At 40.6% G+C, this 17,164-nt stretch overlaps 1 protein-coding gene across 1 annotated transcript in view; it reads left to right on the plus strand.

Moving 5' to 3' along the window:
* Nucleotides 1-17,164, plus strand: part of WDFY4 (WDFY family member 4) — a 143,326-nt gene that overhangs the window by 42,663 nt on the left and 83,499 nt on the right. The window contains exons 19-33 of the mRNA XM_068398245.1: nt 872-1,056; nt 2,745-2,976; nt 5,036-5,187; nt 5,722-5,833; nt 5,948-6,138; nt 7,757-7,909; nt 8,349-8,422; nt 9,235-9,396; nt 11,101-11,192; nt 12,208-12,307; nt 13,116-13,321; nt 13,927-14,096; nt 14,651-14,776; nt 15,254-15,415; nt 15,523-15,720. Of these exons, the coding sequence (XP_068254346.1) occupies nt 872-1,056; nt 2,745-2,976; nt 5,036-5,187; nt 5,722-5,833; nt 5,948-6,138; nt 7,757-7,909; nt 8,349-8,422; nt 9,235-9,396; nt 11,101-11,192; nt 12,208-12,307; nt 13,116-13,321; nt 13,927-14,096; nt 14,651-14,776; nt 15,254-15,415; nt 15,523-15,720 (2,315 nt within the window). The remainder of the gene's footprint in view (nt 1-871; nt 1,057-2,744; nt 2,977-5,035; nt 5,188-5,721; nt 5,834-5,947; nt 6,139-7,756; nt 7,910-8,348; nt 8,423-9,234; nt 9,397-11,100; nt 11,193-12,207; nt 12,308-13,115; nt 13,322-13,926; nt 14,097-14,650; nt 14,777-15,253; nt 15,416-15,522; nt 15,721-17,164) is intronic.

Consider the following 17,164-nt stretch of genomic DNA (forward strand, 5'->3'; position numbering starts at 1 on the left):
CTTCCTTGACTTCCTACCTGTTGGGATGCTCTGATCTTGAGCTCGGAAGAAGCAGTCCTTGAATGCTAACCAACTATCTTGGGCCCCCTTACCTTCTAGTACCCTGTCCCATGGGATTTCCCCTAGCAATTGCTTGAAAAGGCCAAAGTTGGCCCTCCTGAAGTCCAGGGTTGCGATTCTGCTAGCTATTCTGTTCCTGCCACATGAGATCCTGAACTCTACCATCTCATGGTCACTACAACCAAGGCTGCCCTCAACCTTCACCTCTTCAACCAGACCCTCCTTGTTAGTGAGGATAAGATCCAGCAGTGCTCCTCTCCTAGTTGGCTTATCCACCATTTGCATCAGAAAGTTATCATCAATGCACTGGAGGAACCTCCTGGACTGGGGATGGCTGGCTGAGTAGGCCTCCCAGCAAATATCAGGGTAGTTGAAATCCCCCACGACAACCAGGCCCTGTAATTGCAAGACTGCTCGCAAATTAATGTACAGAGTTTTATAATGTCATGAATTTGCTAGGAATTTTTTTCTGTGAGCTAACTCAGTGACTATGCTGAGGGGTTCTCCTCTTAGACAATGTTGGCTTTGTTCCCAGTTCAATCTAGTTTTGCAGCACTGAGGCAGCTAGCAGGTGTTTTTTGGGAGTATGGCACACTGTATACTGGAGGCACCTTAAGAGTTGTGCAAGTCTCAGGTCCTGATAATAGGCCTTCAGGGAATGTTTTAATGACACTGAACAGAATAGCACCAAATCAGTCTATACCCAAAGAGAGTCGTGTTCTTTGTGTCGCATTAGCTAGTTGTGTTCCAGAGGCGCAGGGGAAGGTAAGAGAGACTTTCCGTTGACTGCTTCCTGTTTTTGTTGTTACAGATATCATGGAACCTGAGGGTGAGGTCCTAAATCCCTCCCTGTTTCCAGGGCAAGTCCAGTTTGGCTGTGGCAAGCTGCTAGTCACTGACCAGTGGCATCATCTCACAGTGACAGTTGCTAAGGAAGCAAAGAAGAACTGCATTGTGTCAGCTTATATAAATGGTCAGATGCTTGGCTCTGCAAAGGTAAAGGCTCTCTGCATAGATCTCGTGCCTGACATTTGCCTTTCATTGCTTTCCATTTTGATCTCCCCATGCACATACCATGACTTTTCGGTATTAGCCTGAGAGACTCAAAGCATGGTGATTCGCATATATAACATGTGCCACTCTGTGCTGTGCATGAGTGGACTCAGAAATCTGTACAAACCAGGGTGTATTTGAATTTCTCAGGTTGCATGAGATATCACAAAAAAGCAATCCAAATGTTCCTGAAGGGTTCATAATCTACAGCATAAAGGAGAAGACCCTCTCTTTTATATTATCATTATCATCATGCACCTGTTTTTGAAGCTAATATCAAATTATTTCTGAGATTTGATTTTTGGATTTTGTGTGCTCCAGGTTAGCAATGTTGAAAATGCAGCCTATTTCTGTTGCAGCTCTTGTTGGTGTAGTGTTTTGGTTTTGTTTTTGAATAGACTCCTTTCATTAATTGAAACTTGTGACCTTGGTCTCTTCTTTCTTGTTCCCATATTTCAAATCAATCTCAACACATGCAAAGCTCACTTGTGTGTTTTGTACTTCCCTTGTAAAAGCAACCTGTTTAATTCCAAATATTCTCTTTCCCATACTTGAGAAAAATGATCTGTCTTCTAAATGCCTTTTGGGACCTATATCCATTTCAAGAATGAAAATTTAATTTAATTTGCCTTCCTTCAAATGAGACTGAAAGTCATCAATAAAACTAGGCCTAAGCATTGCAGTTGATTAAAGAATTCACAGCAAATGTGTTTAACATACAGTGAAACAGCTCATAATAAATAAAACAAGCCCTTAGTAAATAAAAGATGGTCCCAGTGCTAGGGTCTCTGAGATGATGCAAGCCTTCATCTTGATGTGGACAGTAAAGAAAAGATTGTGCAAGAAATTAGAACTGCAAAAAGATTGTTAACAATACCAACAGCTATTTTTGGGTGGTGGAGCTGGGTGGGGGTTACTGTGTTGCATCAAGCCTAATATTTGTCCACTCAAGTATCAAGTCCTGCCTCCTAATATTGACCAGCCCTGTCTTCTACAGCTTAGTAGTCAGAGATCAGTAAATGCTAGGAGTCTGTCATCCTAACAGCAAATTGTTAAAGGCAGGGCTAACCCCTGAAGTACAAAATACTTTCTCTCTACCAAAAAAATTCCAACTACTTCTTACTAGAGCTGTCAACATTTAAATAAAATAATAGACTCCATTTAGGAGGCTGAATCCTTATTTTGATACCAAAACCAAATGGTTCAATTTCCTAAACTATACTGCTTTCACTGAAGCTAACTGATGCACATGAACACTAGACTCTTGAAAAACTGTTTATTCTCTTGGTGCGATCTGTAACTTGGCTTTCTCTGTTGGAAGTCACAGTCTGAGTTATGAAGTTAAGAAAAGGAAAAACAAGTCTGGTGTCAAGATAGGTTTTTTCTTTGCCAACACTTGAAATTATTTTGACGGTGTTTTTTGAACAAAAACAAGACTTGAGCTTTCCAAAATGCTTATGTTTGTGATAGCACTGAAGGTCCAGTTTCTAAACAGTAGCTGATAGTTGTGTTGCACAGCTGACTGAGACTTCAAGGAGGAAAGAGGCGGTAAGCAGTACTTTCCAGGGACAAGACCTTAAGTCACCCTGAGTGTATTTGAGTCCCCTCAGTGAATTCTTCCTCTGTTGCAGATGCAGTATCTCCAGCCATTACCAGGTAGCTGTATTTCCATGGAACCCTCTTCCTTTATTGATGTTTATGGGTACATAGCTACTCCTCGAATTTGGAAACAGAAGTCCTCCTTGACCTGGCGCCTTGGCCCTACGTACTTGTTTGAAGAAGCCATCTCTGTGGAAATCATGGAGGTGATTAATAATCTTGGCCCACAGTATTGTAGCAATTTCCAAGCGGTACAGCTTCAAGGTATGTGATAATTCTCATATTGTCATAACATGACACACATGTTTGTATGTCAGGGCAATGCTCTTTTTATTCTTATAATCTGCTATTAGTACCAGCTGTGCCTAAAGCTCACTCTAAAAGCCTGGAACTCTGCGTTACTGAGTGTTGTACAAGACTGTAGTAAGATACCATGAGGATCTTGTAACATACTATATATTGGGCAGAAAAAGAAGGGAGGGAATCAAGCAGCAGAGAAAGCTGGAGAGTAAAGAGGGATAACATGTCCTTGAGGAGATGTAAGATTGCAGTTTCTGTCGGACAAACATTAAACCAGCAACTTTGTAATTGAGGCATTCTGCATTTATGGTGCAACAGAAAAACACGTCAAAAAAGGAAGCATCATCTTTAATTGCAAATGCCTGCAGAGCAGGAGAAAGCACAGGGGAGAGAAGGGTAGGGGAATAAGTTACATTCCGTTTAATGAAGAGACTTTTTAACTGAAGTATACTGTTAGCTTCAATTATTAAACAGGCAGACAAAACATTTCAGTTATTGATTACTCTTTGTTCAACAAGTAGTGCATTCACCTCTGTACTAGAGCTTGGGATGAAATGGCATGATCATCTCCCATTTGAAAAGAGCAGAATAATCCCACCTTGTGACGCTCCAGCCTAAAGCAAAGCGAAAAGACTGAAAGTACTCCTTCAGAACGCTATCTAGACAAAAAAAAAAATAAATCTACAAGTCAAGCATGGGGAAGGCGTTCTTGAGAAAGAAATTATATCAAAATACAGCCCTAAAATAAAAATAATACCAATATAAGTCAGAAGGATTTCATTTTTTTGAAGTGCTGAGTCTGTATGAAGTCTGAGGTGCTTGTTCTCCACTGCACACTGGTCTCCCTAGCTGGACTTCAGTACTAATCATAGATTGTGGCCATCTGACTCCAGCGATGCAAGACGTGATCTTATAATTGTGAAATGATCTCTCTCACTCTCTTCCCATCCCATGCCTCTTTTTTTTCTTTTTTGGGGGGTGGGGATGAGGAGCAGGAAGGGGAGGAGGTACCTAACATCTCTCTATTCCACCAAAACACCCAAAGAAACTTTTCTAATGGAAATTTTGACTTAAAAAAAGTTTCAGCACAAACCACCAAAATATTATGGTTTATTCCTTAAAATGGATTTATGACCTTTTTGCGAACAGCAGTTTGAATTGTTTCAGCAGTTGTTGTATTCCATCTCACCAGTATCTCATTCCTTCTCACTAACCAGCATCACCTATGCAGAGGCTTAGTCATAAGTCTGTGTCCTACTGGAAGGGAAACAGGTGGCACAGTCCTGGGACATTTACTTCTGGTTACTCTTCATGCAGAATATGTGCTAATTCTTTTTGCCTGTGAGGGTTATGTCCCCAGCATTAGTAAACAGTTTCATAAATCAACTGTTTTCCCAGTCTATAAAATTGTCAAAACCACAAGATTTTTTTAAGAAGATATACATCGTTTCTTCAAGTGTGAGAAGGAATAGAAAATTATTTAAAGAAAAGCATGTGAAAATTTTATACAATCATTAAACTGCTGAACCTGATACTTTTTAGAAGATTCCCATATGTTATGAGTTGGCGGCTCTGAACTTTTGCCTCTCTGTCCTTTTTTTTTTTCCCCATGAATCGTTGCTCCTAGTACACCTAAGAAAGTTGCTAGTAAAATGGAAGACCTCTGAAATGTTTTCTCTGCCCAGAATGCTTCTTTATATTGTGTGGCCAGAGAAAGGTTTATTCCAGACTTTTCTGAGCTTCATGAGATACTGGGAGAGGATGTAGGATCTACACAAAGCAGTAACCAGAGGAGACAAGCCAAGCACATCTCCTACTGGTGCTTAAGTGGGCAAATTGCTGTGGACTGTGTTGCAAAGGGTGAGGGCTTTTTTCTAATTATAGTCAAAATCAAAATGAAGTCAAAATCAAATTCCTGTCTACACATTGGTTTCCTCCAGTTATTTTTTCAACTGCCTCTATCCCATCTCACATGTTGAGCATGCAAAGTTCCTTCAGAGGTTTATAGACTCTCTTGTTTTAGGTGAGGACCTGTATAGTGATCATAATCCTACACCTCTGGTGGCAGAAGAGAAGATTTCTTTTGGAATCAATGCCGTGTGCTCATCTTTCACTACGATCCAAGATATAAAGAGCTCTTACAATGAAGTGGATGGCCGGCTGATTGCCAAAGAGGTCACAGATTTCACTCGCTTGTCTTAAATACATTTTCACTTGTTTCTGATTGGCTTCCTAAAGCAAAGTTTGTGATTTTGTCTTAGTTCCATACCTTCAGTGATTTTTTTTTTTCCAGCTTCTGTTCCCATTCCTTAACTCCATTTGACTCATGGTTTTGTTTTCATCTGGAGAGAGGAATAGATTGGACAGTGTGAACACAATGTTAAAAGCCTTTCTTGAAACAGCAACAGAAGCCTTAGCTTTCAGGTCTAATGATAATTTGTTTGTCTATGATTTCTTAATGCCTTCACAATGACCTTTCGTGTGATATTCTAGCATTCTTGCCAATGCCAGGTGTATTGACATGTCAAAGTAATGAGGTTATGTGATATTTTAGGTTTGTTGTAACAATCAACTTTGAAGGAAAAAAGAATGGTTTTCATAGTCTAAAAGTAACAGAATAATCTAAAGTATTAGAATGTCTGCTTGTTACTTTTTGTCTTCCCATTAATACCATGTTTTTTCCAAGGATGTCTCTCTTATCTGCTTTAGGTTGGGATTAACTCTCGGGACAGTTCAACTCCAATATTCCTGGCTAAGAATATTGCTGGACACCTCTCCGGTTCTTTGCGGACTATTGGGTCGGTTGCTGTGGGACAATATGGTAAATGCACTATGCCTTAATGTTTTGTATTTTTTTAAGAATTGGGCCTTTCTCTGTCCAATAACAGATTTAGTCCATGTAACTTCCTGGTAGAGTAATGCTGCGATTTCCTAGGGGTAAGAGTGTTCCAGTCCTCTCCAGCGGCTACTAGTCTGAACTTCATTGGAGGCCCTGCCATCCTCCTGGGTCTCATTGCTATGGCCCGTGATGACCACACTATGTATGCAGCTGTCAAAGTCCTGAACTCCATCCTGAACAGTAGCCCAATGAGTGAAAAATTGATGAGGCACATGCATGGATACCAGGTAGATACTCCTTTGTTCATTCATTCTGGTTATAGTCTTTCCCTTGGAGAACCTTATCCCAAAACCTGTCAATGGCAATGAACCAAGCATATGCTGACTATCAGCAGTTATGTTTGGAACTTTGTGAGTTATGAGATCTTTGAGAGAAGGATACAAGATAATGCTCTAAATTCTGTGCCTACCATCTCTGCGAACCTCTATAACAGTATATCTGCTGACGGGAAGGTGAGAACAGAAGCCTCTTGGTCAGATGTGGTCTAATAATGAAAGGTGTCATTCTGCCCGTATTAAAAAGATGATAGTTGGTAAAGTCAGTGCAGCATATTTGTGAGTGACCCATCCTTCACCTTTTAACAACACACTTGATGCCTCCCACAAGAGACCACTTCTCAGGCAGGTCTGCTTCCTCCCCTTGTCTCATCCAGCCTAAGATTCCTCTCTACAGATTGCCCAGTGTAGGGCTGACAATTAATTCCTATGGCTCAGTCTTCACTGTGTATTAGGAATTGTGCTGATATAAATAAGTGCTGTCTGGATTTCATTGATTAGGTCAGTCTTAAATTCATCTTTCAAATCTGAAAGCTGTATAGACTGAAGAGTTTGGTTTTCTCAGGGCTTTGGGAGAACCAGAGCTAATTTTAAGCACTATATACATAATATTGAATGGGTTAAGGCTCAATTGTGATGTTTCAGTTCGGTATCATTTACTTTATGCTGCATAGGCTAAGCAGAGTCTTATGGAACAGAGAAGACTCTTTAACAGAGATGGTTCCAAACGAGACTCTTAACATTAGGGCTTCATGAATGATTTATTATAAACTTTCCATTTTCTCAATTTGTGAATTGTTCATAAATTGACCCTGATTCATATGAATATATTTATCATACTTAGATAGCTTGCCCAGTCCTTTCTTGTAGGTGAATGCCAGCCTTTAGATTGTGTACAAACTGTTCCTTTCAACTTTGTGCTAAATAGTGTTCTCTCCTTGTGACTGATCATCATGTTGCAATGGAGTGGTTTTGTTCTTTGTTTGGATGTCTGAACCTTTTCTTTTTAAACAGCCAACTAATAAAAATGTGTCTTAATATGTATTTTCAAATGAATATCTATTCCTCCCAATCTATTCAAAATGTAGTGGCTTTCTGAACATTTTTCTCACTATGTCAGGAATTCATTGAATAACCAAAAATAGACTTAGTTGAGAAACTGTCAATGTTTTACACAAACGTCTTCAAATGAAAGAGCTCAACATTATTTTTTTTTTTTAAACTAACACCATTTGCAAGCAACTGAGAATACAGTGGTTATTTACAGTTATATTTGTACACTACTTTTTGTAAATTACACTCAACATAATATGGCATGTATTTTGCTCCTGTTCAATGCCACATAGTTGTCAAGCTCCTTCAAAAAAGTACCCTTTCTCTTAACTGCACAAGATTTTATGCCAGGACTGAAATCTTCACATATGTCATGATGCCTATGTAAGATGTATGCATGCATAACTACTACAGCCAAGTAAATTGTGCATTTGTCTTGAATTAAAGAATAGTGTTATGTGTTAGTTTATAAATGTAGATTTATACTCAGCAGATACTTATTAAGTTTTTTTTTCAGTTGCTGGCCTATCTATTGAAGAGGAAGACACAGCTGTTGAACAACAGGATTTTACAGTTAATGTTCTCCCTAGTGGGCACAGCTGAGCTTGGCTTTGAGTCTTCAGTCATCAAGAATTACAGTGCATTCCAGTATGTTCTCTGCAACTTCGAGGTAAAACTGTTGATGTTACTTTGTGGGTTTGGCTGTATTAAAGTGACTTTATAGTATGAGTTTTGGTTTGTTCATAGCATCTCCTGGATCCAACATTTAGGATAGGGTGGTGGGTGGTGATTTTCCACACTGTGGCACATCTGGGGAGGTGGTAGCTCAGGAAGGGCAGGTCCTCTGTCACCATAGCTCACCACTGTGCCCCAGTGCAGCTTCTGGAGAGTTCCTGCAGACCCTGAGTTCCTCCTCCTCAGGGCTAGCTCAGGAGCAGTAACTCTTCACACTGGCAGGGATTTCCCAGTGCCTGCAGGTTGTCATTGCAGAAATGACTGAGTTTATGATGTTATCCTCCCTGAACTAATTGTAACTGTTTCTCTGCCACAGTTTACTGTCCTCTGAGCTCAGCAGAGCAGTAAATGCTGTGCTTTCCTTTGTCTTTCAGCTTTGGATGAAAACACCAGAAAATCTTGACCTTGCTCTTTTTTCACATCTTGTGGAGATCTTGCAGTCCTCCAGGTACACAAGCTAGTGTTTGAATCAGAAACATGTGGGACAAGCTCATCTGTAACCTGAAGCTGGAACTGGGAGGTGGATATGAAGGGTCCGATCCTAGTTGGAATCAGTGGACTCTGGGAGTGAATCATTCCTATATTGCTCTTTCAAGGCTGGAGTTAGTGATTTGATCAGCCCCTGAGATGCCTGTGGGGCCAGACTGGGAAAAGCTATCTGGTGAGCTGGTTCACATGGAACCACTGCTGTGCAGTAAAAGTTTGAATGTCTGCTGGGGAGGGAAAATCTGAGTGAAATGAGTATGAAACTATATGTGTTTCAAACCAAAACACAATCCAGGAAGACTTTTTTAATAGCTATACTTTCTTAATCAACTGTACTAGAGTTAAATGTATCTGAAGAGACACAGCACGGCAGAGGAGCTGAGTAGACCAGGATACTAGATTCCTTCTTTTTGGTACCAGAAAGCTCTATGCAGAGTTGTCTGATGTCCCCTGCAGAGTTTTACAAGAGTAGCATTTATTACCACCAACTCACTGGCTGAAAATTCAATAATGTTGTTTTCTCTGAACTCGTTGAAATGCAGAAGTTTCTGGGGGAGAGGGCAGATAGGAAGAGTAGAGAACACACAAAGAAATCTTTAGATCTCCATCAATGACACATTAAATTTGTCTGACAGTGTTTGAAAAGTTGCCAAGGCAACATTAGAAGCCGAAGGTGCAAAGTATCAGTGCAATCTGAGAATCCTCTTAGCTGAAACCCAGCAAATATGGTTCTTTCCAGTAAAAGCTTTTAATAGTCCCTGTGCTTTTTTACAGATATGGATGTCAGAATGCTGCAGTTGCCTACCAGGTGCAAATGGTGCCCAAGCTCATTTTCCTCTTCAATGATCCTGAAATCAGTAACTCCAGGATCACTGTGGCCTGCACTATTCTCTCCCATCTGTTGCAAGGATATTTTAACACAAGGGATGTTCTCAGGTAACCTTCAAGTCTATAGCTTTTTCTTAGTTTGCAGATGAGCTATACTCCTGTCGGTGTTGGAGAGAGCTCTATAGTAGAACTTCCCTTGCCTCATCTTTGGTAGGAGCCCCCAGATCTTTGGCAACTGCAGGATCCCCACTGATGAAAAACTCTTTCATACCTTCAAAACAGAGTTCAGTTCAACCTTATTGTGTGAGGATGGACTGGGTGATGACCCTTACAATGATGGCACAAGCAGTTCCTCTGGTACGACTGGGACTACTCAAAGTCTGTACTTAATATTTGGTTTCATTAAACCCTGCCCCTAAACTATTCCAATCGCTATAGTTTTGCAACTTGGACCTAGTTAACTACGTACGTAATCCTGTTGGCCTGGCTTATATCCCACTAACTATCCTTTTTGTTCTTGAATTTCAATTAGTTAACATATGTTAGTCAGGATTTCATGAAGCAAAGAATTTAAATCCTTGTTTGCTTTCCACAGAATGTAAACACTGCTCCATTTTATATTCCCAGCCTAGTTGCATCAGCTTGTAGCCTATGAACTGAGGAAGGTTCACACAGTGCTGTCTACAGCCACCTAGTACCCCAGGGAAATGCACTGCACCGATGACAGCTCTGTTTTTAAAGCTCTTTGTCCAAATAAAACATAGAAACAGAGTTGCATGTTGAACCTGTGGTGTCTGCAGTCAACCTTTACTTCTGTTGCAGAGTACAAGTACCTCAAGTAGTTACTGCGGAGTAAGCTAATATGTGAACTTACTGCTTACCAGCTGTTTTGTAGAGTTACCTGTATGTATGTTCTTACCCTGGGCTTGTACGAGTTAGCCTATTCTTTTTTCATAGAGGTATGAGTAGTGGATTTAGTATACCAAATTTGCCACATGGTAAGGAGTGTGAATGAACATTTTTCTTAAAATATCATGATTTGTTATTCTATGGTAATTTGATTGGTCATCAGGCCCATGAGTGCTGAGTGAGTGGATAAAGACCGTCCCTATCCTTCCAGATCCAGGACAGCAGAGACTATAGCAGGCTTTCAGCAGCATTGCAATGTGCTAGGGTTTCTACTGGTCCCAGAGTTTTGACACACTAATGGAAATTGTTTTGTGGACTGTTCCAGCAGAACAAGTGGTGTTCTGTCCATTAGGAAATGCCCTTCTTGTGGAGAGGAGGAGGTTATGCACTTTCACAAAGTGTGTATGTCACATTTATCTATCCTTAGGACCAGGTAATGTGTTAAAGCAAACTACAGGTGAAAAGAGATTGCTAGTCCTACTCCCTGAATAGCTGCTGAGGTTTCTCTGCTCTCCTCTATGTACTTGGAAACCAAGTGGTGATAACAGTAATATCTGAATGCCACAGGGAGTTCAGAATCTTTTGTGTGAGCAGAGTGCTTAACTCAGTATTGCTTTCCTCACGATGAAAGCCCTTTAAAATGAAGAGATAAAGAGAAAAATGTTTCCATAGTAGAACAGATATTACTTACATTTGTAGATAGATGCCCTTTTTATTTGTTTCCTAGTTTATGAACTTTTGCTTTCCTATTTGAAGCTCAATTTCTGCAGCCATTAGAATTTCCTATAGTTGTCCTTAACAGTCATCGCTAATGAGTATTGAGATTTGCATGTAATCTTAAAGTAATTAAATGAATGGCTGTCTTTCTGCTGACCAAAACTGGTTCCCTCTTTCTCTGCCAAGGATTGGATTGTTCCTTGTTTACACTTTGAAACCTTCTTCGGTGGATGAAAATCAGATTTGCCTGGACGGTGTGGCTGAGATGCCCAATGAAGGTGAGGAGTTACCTTTGGTGTATGTGTTCTGAAGGACAGCTAAAGTACTCTCCTTCTTCCCCAGGGCATGGTAAACCCTAAATGCAACATAGTGCTTCTGCTTCCAGTGGCAGGAAGAGACACAATTCAAATGACTTCATCTGGAAAGGGACAGGCTGCGTTGAGGTGACCTGAAATTGTGGGGAAAACTTATATTGCTACAAAAAGGCCTGATGTGAAGAACAGTGAAGTCACAGTCACTGTGTATGTGCATCCAGGAAGGCCTGACCTACAGCAAGATCCTCCTCCTGCTATGGGGGTTCCCCTTTTGTCCTCTCTCTGATAATAAACCAGCAGTACTTTGGCTGCATTGTTCAGAGCCTACACAATGTTGGATTTCACAGATATACACAGAGATGAAAGCCATTAAATTGAAATTGCCCCAAAACTAACGTACTGGGCTGTTACAAGGAGTAAAATTTCACTTGGCGTCCTGGGTTTTCTGTGAACACTTTGCTACGCTTACAGTTGTAACAAATAATAATGTGGAGCTCTGCACCTTTTAAAGTGTATTTATGTCAATTTTGTGTGTGGGAACTTCCAGTCAGCTGGCTCTTTCATTGTGATCTTTCGGCTGAGACTATACTGGTTACTGCACCTCTAAGCAATATATTATATTAAGGAGACACTGATAACTGTAGTTTATATATATATAGACATCACAGGCAATACAAGTCAGATTGCCTGTTTACCTTTCCCTCTCTAGTTAACCTGAGATCGCTTCCTGTGGATTCAACATGTAGTCTGGATGAGTTTTAGGTAACTCCAAAGAGAGGACTTTGACAATGTAAGCACTGGTTATTTTTTATGTTAGCAGGAATTCCTGTGTCTAAAATCTGTCTGCATCTTTTTACTCTGCAAAAGACTGATATAAGTACTTCCATTGGGCTAATCTGGTGCAAACAAGTTTGTTCATCAAAGCAACGGAACATGTTTTGTCTCTTCATTACTCTTTATTACTTTCTGATATTTGTAGCCTTAAGCCAAACATCTGGAAAGACAATCTGGCTTCGAAACCAGTTACTGAAGTTGCTGTTAGATGTAATACATTCAGACAAACTTCATCTGTCCTCTGAGTAAGTAGAAGCAATTTATGAAGACATGGGTAAGTGTCTGTCTTCTAGATTTCCTCTTTACTGGTGTTTGACCAGGACTAAACACACAGATAATATCTGAATCTCAACAAAATAGTAAGAGCAGACTAGATTAAAGTTATTTTTTGTCAGTGATTTATCTGGCATTCACACAGAAGCGTGATCAGATCACATATCTGATCTTAATTTTGAAAAATGTCTAATGTTTTCAGAAAATGTCTCAAAGGGAGAACTCAGATATTGCTGTTTCTTCTGTATTGCAAAGGTTGAAGAAATCCCAGCTCTCTTTAAAAAATCAATTCAATCTAATGTGGGATTACTTGCGCCTGCTCTATTGTAACCATGAACATGCAGTTCCTATAGTTCCACCTTGCATAACTGAAAGGCAGAGTTCATAGTGCTGGGTGCTCTAACTGTGCATTTTCACTAGTTAACACATCTTGCACTTCAAAATTTAAACCAGAATTTTGAATTTCATAGGTTGAAAGTTCTAGTCTGATGTGGTTTACCTCTCTTGTTGATGCACAGTCTCAGAAGGAGCTTCATGTTAATAAGCTTTTTTGTCTGACAGTAATATAAGGTTGGATTTAGTGGGATTTAAGTGGCTTGAACTGTGTGGATGAGTCTGTTGTTAGATCTTTGTAATTCTGTGTTGCGGTAAACATTTAATCAGATTTTTTCTAGATAAACTTGCACTTCTAAATCACTTAGAGATCATTTTAAATAAAATCTCCTTTCTGTCTTTCAGCATGTCTCCTTTCATATACTTTTATTTCCCTGTTTGTCCTAGGGAACAAGAAGAGACATTTTTGGCGCTGGGGCCAGACTGGTTTCTGCTGTTCACACAGAGCCACCTGCACTCTAGCACAGTTGTGCTAGGAATCAAGCTACTTCTGTGCTTCCTCCACAATCGTTTGCTGCTGAAAAAATTCAAGGAGGGGATAGTGGCTGGACGCTGGCTGGAAAACAGCTCTGTGGGTTTGAGTATTCTAATGGGTATGTGTTGGTTTAATCCTCCCAAAACAATCCCTTGATCCAGCTCAGTGATAGGAGATCATTGAAGTAGGTGATAGGAGAATTCCCACTGATCTCAGTAGACCAATAATTGATATTACTTTCTAGAGCAAGCTTGTCCTAGTACTTCAGCTTTTCTGTGCTGAGGAGTGGAAAGCATTGCTTCTCCCTTGCATGATAGTTGGCATTTCTGATTAGCAGTTGCAGGGAGATGGGTCTTGCATAAAATCAGAGTAGTTGATAAGCCTGTGAGGTGTTCAGATGTCAGCTTATGCCCTGAAACCTTCTGTTTTGTTAAGATTTGTTCAACTTGTTTTTTGATAAGTAGACCTGTGGTTCTGAGAAAGGGAAGAGAAAGGAAGAAGAATTCAGGGAGAATCTCCTGTAACAAAAGTGATAGTGGAAAAAATTGTTATTTGTTAGTCTGAGGAAGTTTTGTGAACTGTTGATATGGCAGCCTAGCAGAGTACTGAGTGGCCTGGCATACAGACAAATAAGGATAAAGCTGGGTCAGTAATCATTCCTCTGATATGGCATTCATTTTTAGACAATTCCTCAAATTATTTTCCTTTTCTTTTCCTTTAAAGATAATTTAAAAACTCATCCTCCAGTGCATGATAATGGCTCCTTCTTGATTTTTGGGTTTTCTGTGTTGCAAAGATGTCTGACTGATCATGTCCATATCCCTGAGATCTACCTGCTCGTGGCAGGGCTCTTTCTGGCAACTCCACAATCTGAACCACCTGAAGCAGCCAAGGTATGAAAAAAATAGTGGACAAGCGTGAAGCTGCTGCTTTACTACTTTGGCATTTTGTGACCTTTTCTGTGAGAGGATTCTCAGGCAAGTTAAGCTTACTTGGTTTTTGTGATAGTTAAAATTAGTCGTTAATACTTTAAAAATGAAGTAAGTTAACTTTGATTTAACGAAATTTGTGTTCGGAACAAACTTGTTCATGAAAGTTTTAAACATCATTTAACTACTGCACTTGAGAAGGTAATTCAGATTAGCTTCCCTGTCTGCTCTTACATTGTCAAGACTCATTAAAATCTCAGCATTAGTGGGTTTGGGTACTTTGCCCCAGTGTTCTGAGAAGCCATAAGGCATTTTTGCCCTGCCAGTGACAAAGATATCTTTCAGAAGAGGACAATCTATTAGTGCTATCCTGGGGAAACACATTTAATAGGAGAGGGAGGAGCTGCTGGAGGTGAAGATGTTTGGAGTTTTTTTTCTGATGTGGAGAGAACAGGCATTGTTCTTGATGTATCAAATAATTCCCATCTCTTCTTGAAATATATCTCTTCCTGTTGTAGAAAGATCTTGAGTCTATGTTGCAGTGGATCTTGCAGCACCACCTTGCAACGAATGTCCTCAAAATTGGGTTGTGTCCAGAGGCAGCTGTTTTACTGATGGAAATGGTTAGAGTCACTGTGGATAAGGTAAGGGTTTTGTTGCAAGGATAGTGCAGTGTGAATGGCAGAATAAACTGCCTGAGTGTGTCAGATGTCAGTGGCACTTTTTACCTGTAACCCTTAGCCTTCGTCTGCCCTCACAGGGCAATACTGAGCATAACAGTGAGCAGGGACTTCAAAGCATCAGCATAGCTATTGGCCTGGTTGTGTTACACAGCAGATGACATGATGGGCTCATGTTTAAGAACTTCTGAACATAGAACTGGATCTTACCCACAGCATTATCCATTTTGTTAATTCTTGATGATGAGGGCATGCCACCTTTCAGATTGGGTGTATCTTCAGTCTACAAGCTGGGAGCTGGCTGCTTGTGCCTTGCCTGACTTCTCTGTGGCCATGTCATGTTTGCTTAGTTGCTTAGGAATACCTAGAGAGGAGCAAAGATGAGCTTATAAGAGTGAGAGGAACGCTGCCTTGACTAGATGCACATTTGTCTGTGTTCAGCCTATTGCAGGTGCAGAAGCCTCCTGGGAGATTGCTTATCCAGGGAACGTTATGCAGTTTCTGTGCTTGATCTATCACAGTTATACTCAAGACCCCGTGTGGCACTGTCCTGACTTCTTGAAAACTTTGGCTATGGTTGCTTTCCATTCTGGACCACCCAAGGTATGTGCACCTGAGCCAGCACAAACCCTTCAGATCAGAGAAGGGTTGCTAGGAGGAAAAATCAATTTAAAGGATGAGTTAAAATGCATTGCTGTCTGCTTCCACAGGGAGGCTCTGAAGGCCTTTTGTCTCCTGATGGTCCAGCCATTGCTGAAGGGAAAGGCTGTTTTGATCCCTCCTCTCTCCCACTCCTACCACACCCTGCCAAGAAACAAGTGTGGGATTTTGTGCGAGTCCTCGTGATGGACAGTCTTCTCAGCATCCCAGCAAGCAAACAAGGGCATCCACTTGAGCTGCTTCTTGAGGTCTCTCTTGTAGTCATCAGGCTTTGCTGCTCTACCTTGCACTAGGGGTGGAAGGACAGGAGGTATCCTGCTAGTGGCCTAGTGAAAAAGGTGCTAACTATGATGAAGAGGTATATTCAGTCAGCATTTTCAACAGTCTAAGATAAGGCTGGGATCACAGCTCTTAGAGAGCATGCACTACTTCCTGGCAGCTGGACAGCCTACTTAGTAGAATGGAATTCCTACCTTTTCAGCAAGGAAGGAAGGCAGGCCTTTTCTTCCTGCTCTGCATTCATGTGAACTAAGAAAATGCTGCCCCTAGACAACAACAAAGGCATTTTTTCAGGCAGTGTTTAACATTGAAGTAAGGCATAAAAAATTTTCCCTTTTCCTTAGTAACACCTGCTTGTCATTAGAGCAGCCATTGAATTTGTTGAGAACAGAAGATTTCACATGGTGCATTCCTGTGTACTGATTTTTGAGACAACAATTTTTTTTCAGTGCTCACATGAACCGAAAGCAACTGTCTCTGTTTTTAGGACTGGTTAATACAAGTTGTAACAGCTGAGTCTGGATTATGGATTTCAACCACTCAAAGCACTGGAAAGAGTTAAGAGTAGTCTGAAGAAAGTGAAAATGGAAAATTTAGTCTTCACCTCCAAATTGTCAATAGCCCGGGTGTCCCAGATACGAGTTCTGATGCAGACTTATCTTAGTAATACAAATAGTAATGAACGTAAGCTTGACTGCAACTGTCATGAGTTAAATAGTCTTGTGGATCAGCAGTTCCCTGAAGGCTTGGTACAGTTTATAATAGAAGATGGCTCTTCTGACTATCTGAATCCTGAGCCTGCTAAATGGAGCTGAAATTCCCTGAGGGCAAGATCTCTTGGGAATCACCTATGAAACTAGGTTCTGGCCCTGTGTGAAACCTTGTTTGTGTTCAGTGCGCAGAGGGCAACTGTGCTGGCTATCAGCTAGAGAGTGTAGACCTACATAAGATTTCCTGTTTTCCTAGCTAGGGTACAAGGTTCTTCCATCTCATCTGCTGCCCAGTAACTGTCCACACATGTACTCTTGCTGAACTCTGTATGAGACATGCCATGTTGCCTTTGCACAGAGGAGTACACCAGATCTCTGCATTTACATGTTACTGTGGATTAGCTGTCACAGGTAACTTCTCAGCCTGCAGCAGCAGTTTCATATGCCCACGCCAAGGGCTAAAGCATGCAAATGAGGTGAAGTAGTTGTCCTTGCTTTTTGTGCTATTTTTTCCCTCCTCTTCCTAACATATTGCCTAGGTGTTTAAGGAAAATGTTGGGCATTTTTAATTATCTCAGATAATACTGAGCGTCTCTTGGAATATCTGCTCACTTCTTTGAGCAAAACTTTCACTGAATCTGAATCTTTGACAGACATAGGTTAATGATCTAATAGGCATAGATTAAAGATCTAATGAAATCAA

This window comes from Nyctibius grandis, chromosome 4 (assembly GCF_013368605.1).
Source record: "Nyctibius grandis isolate bNycGra1 chromosome 4, bNycGra1.pri, whole genome shotgun sequence".
In the NCBI taxonomy this organism is placed as follows: Eukaryota; Metazoa; Chordata; class Aves; order Nyctibiiformes; family Nyctibiidae; genus Nyctibius; species Nyctibius grandis.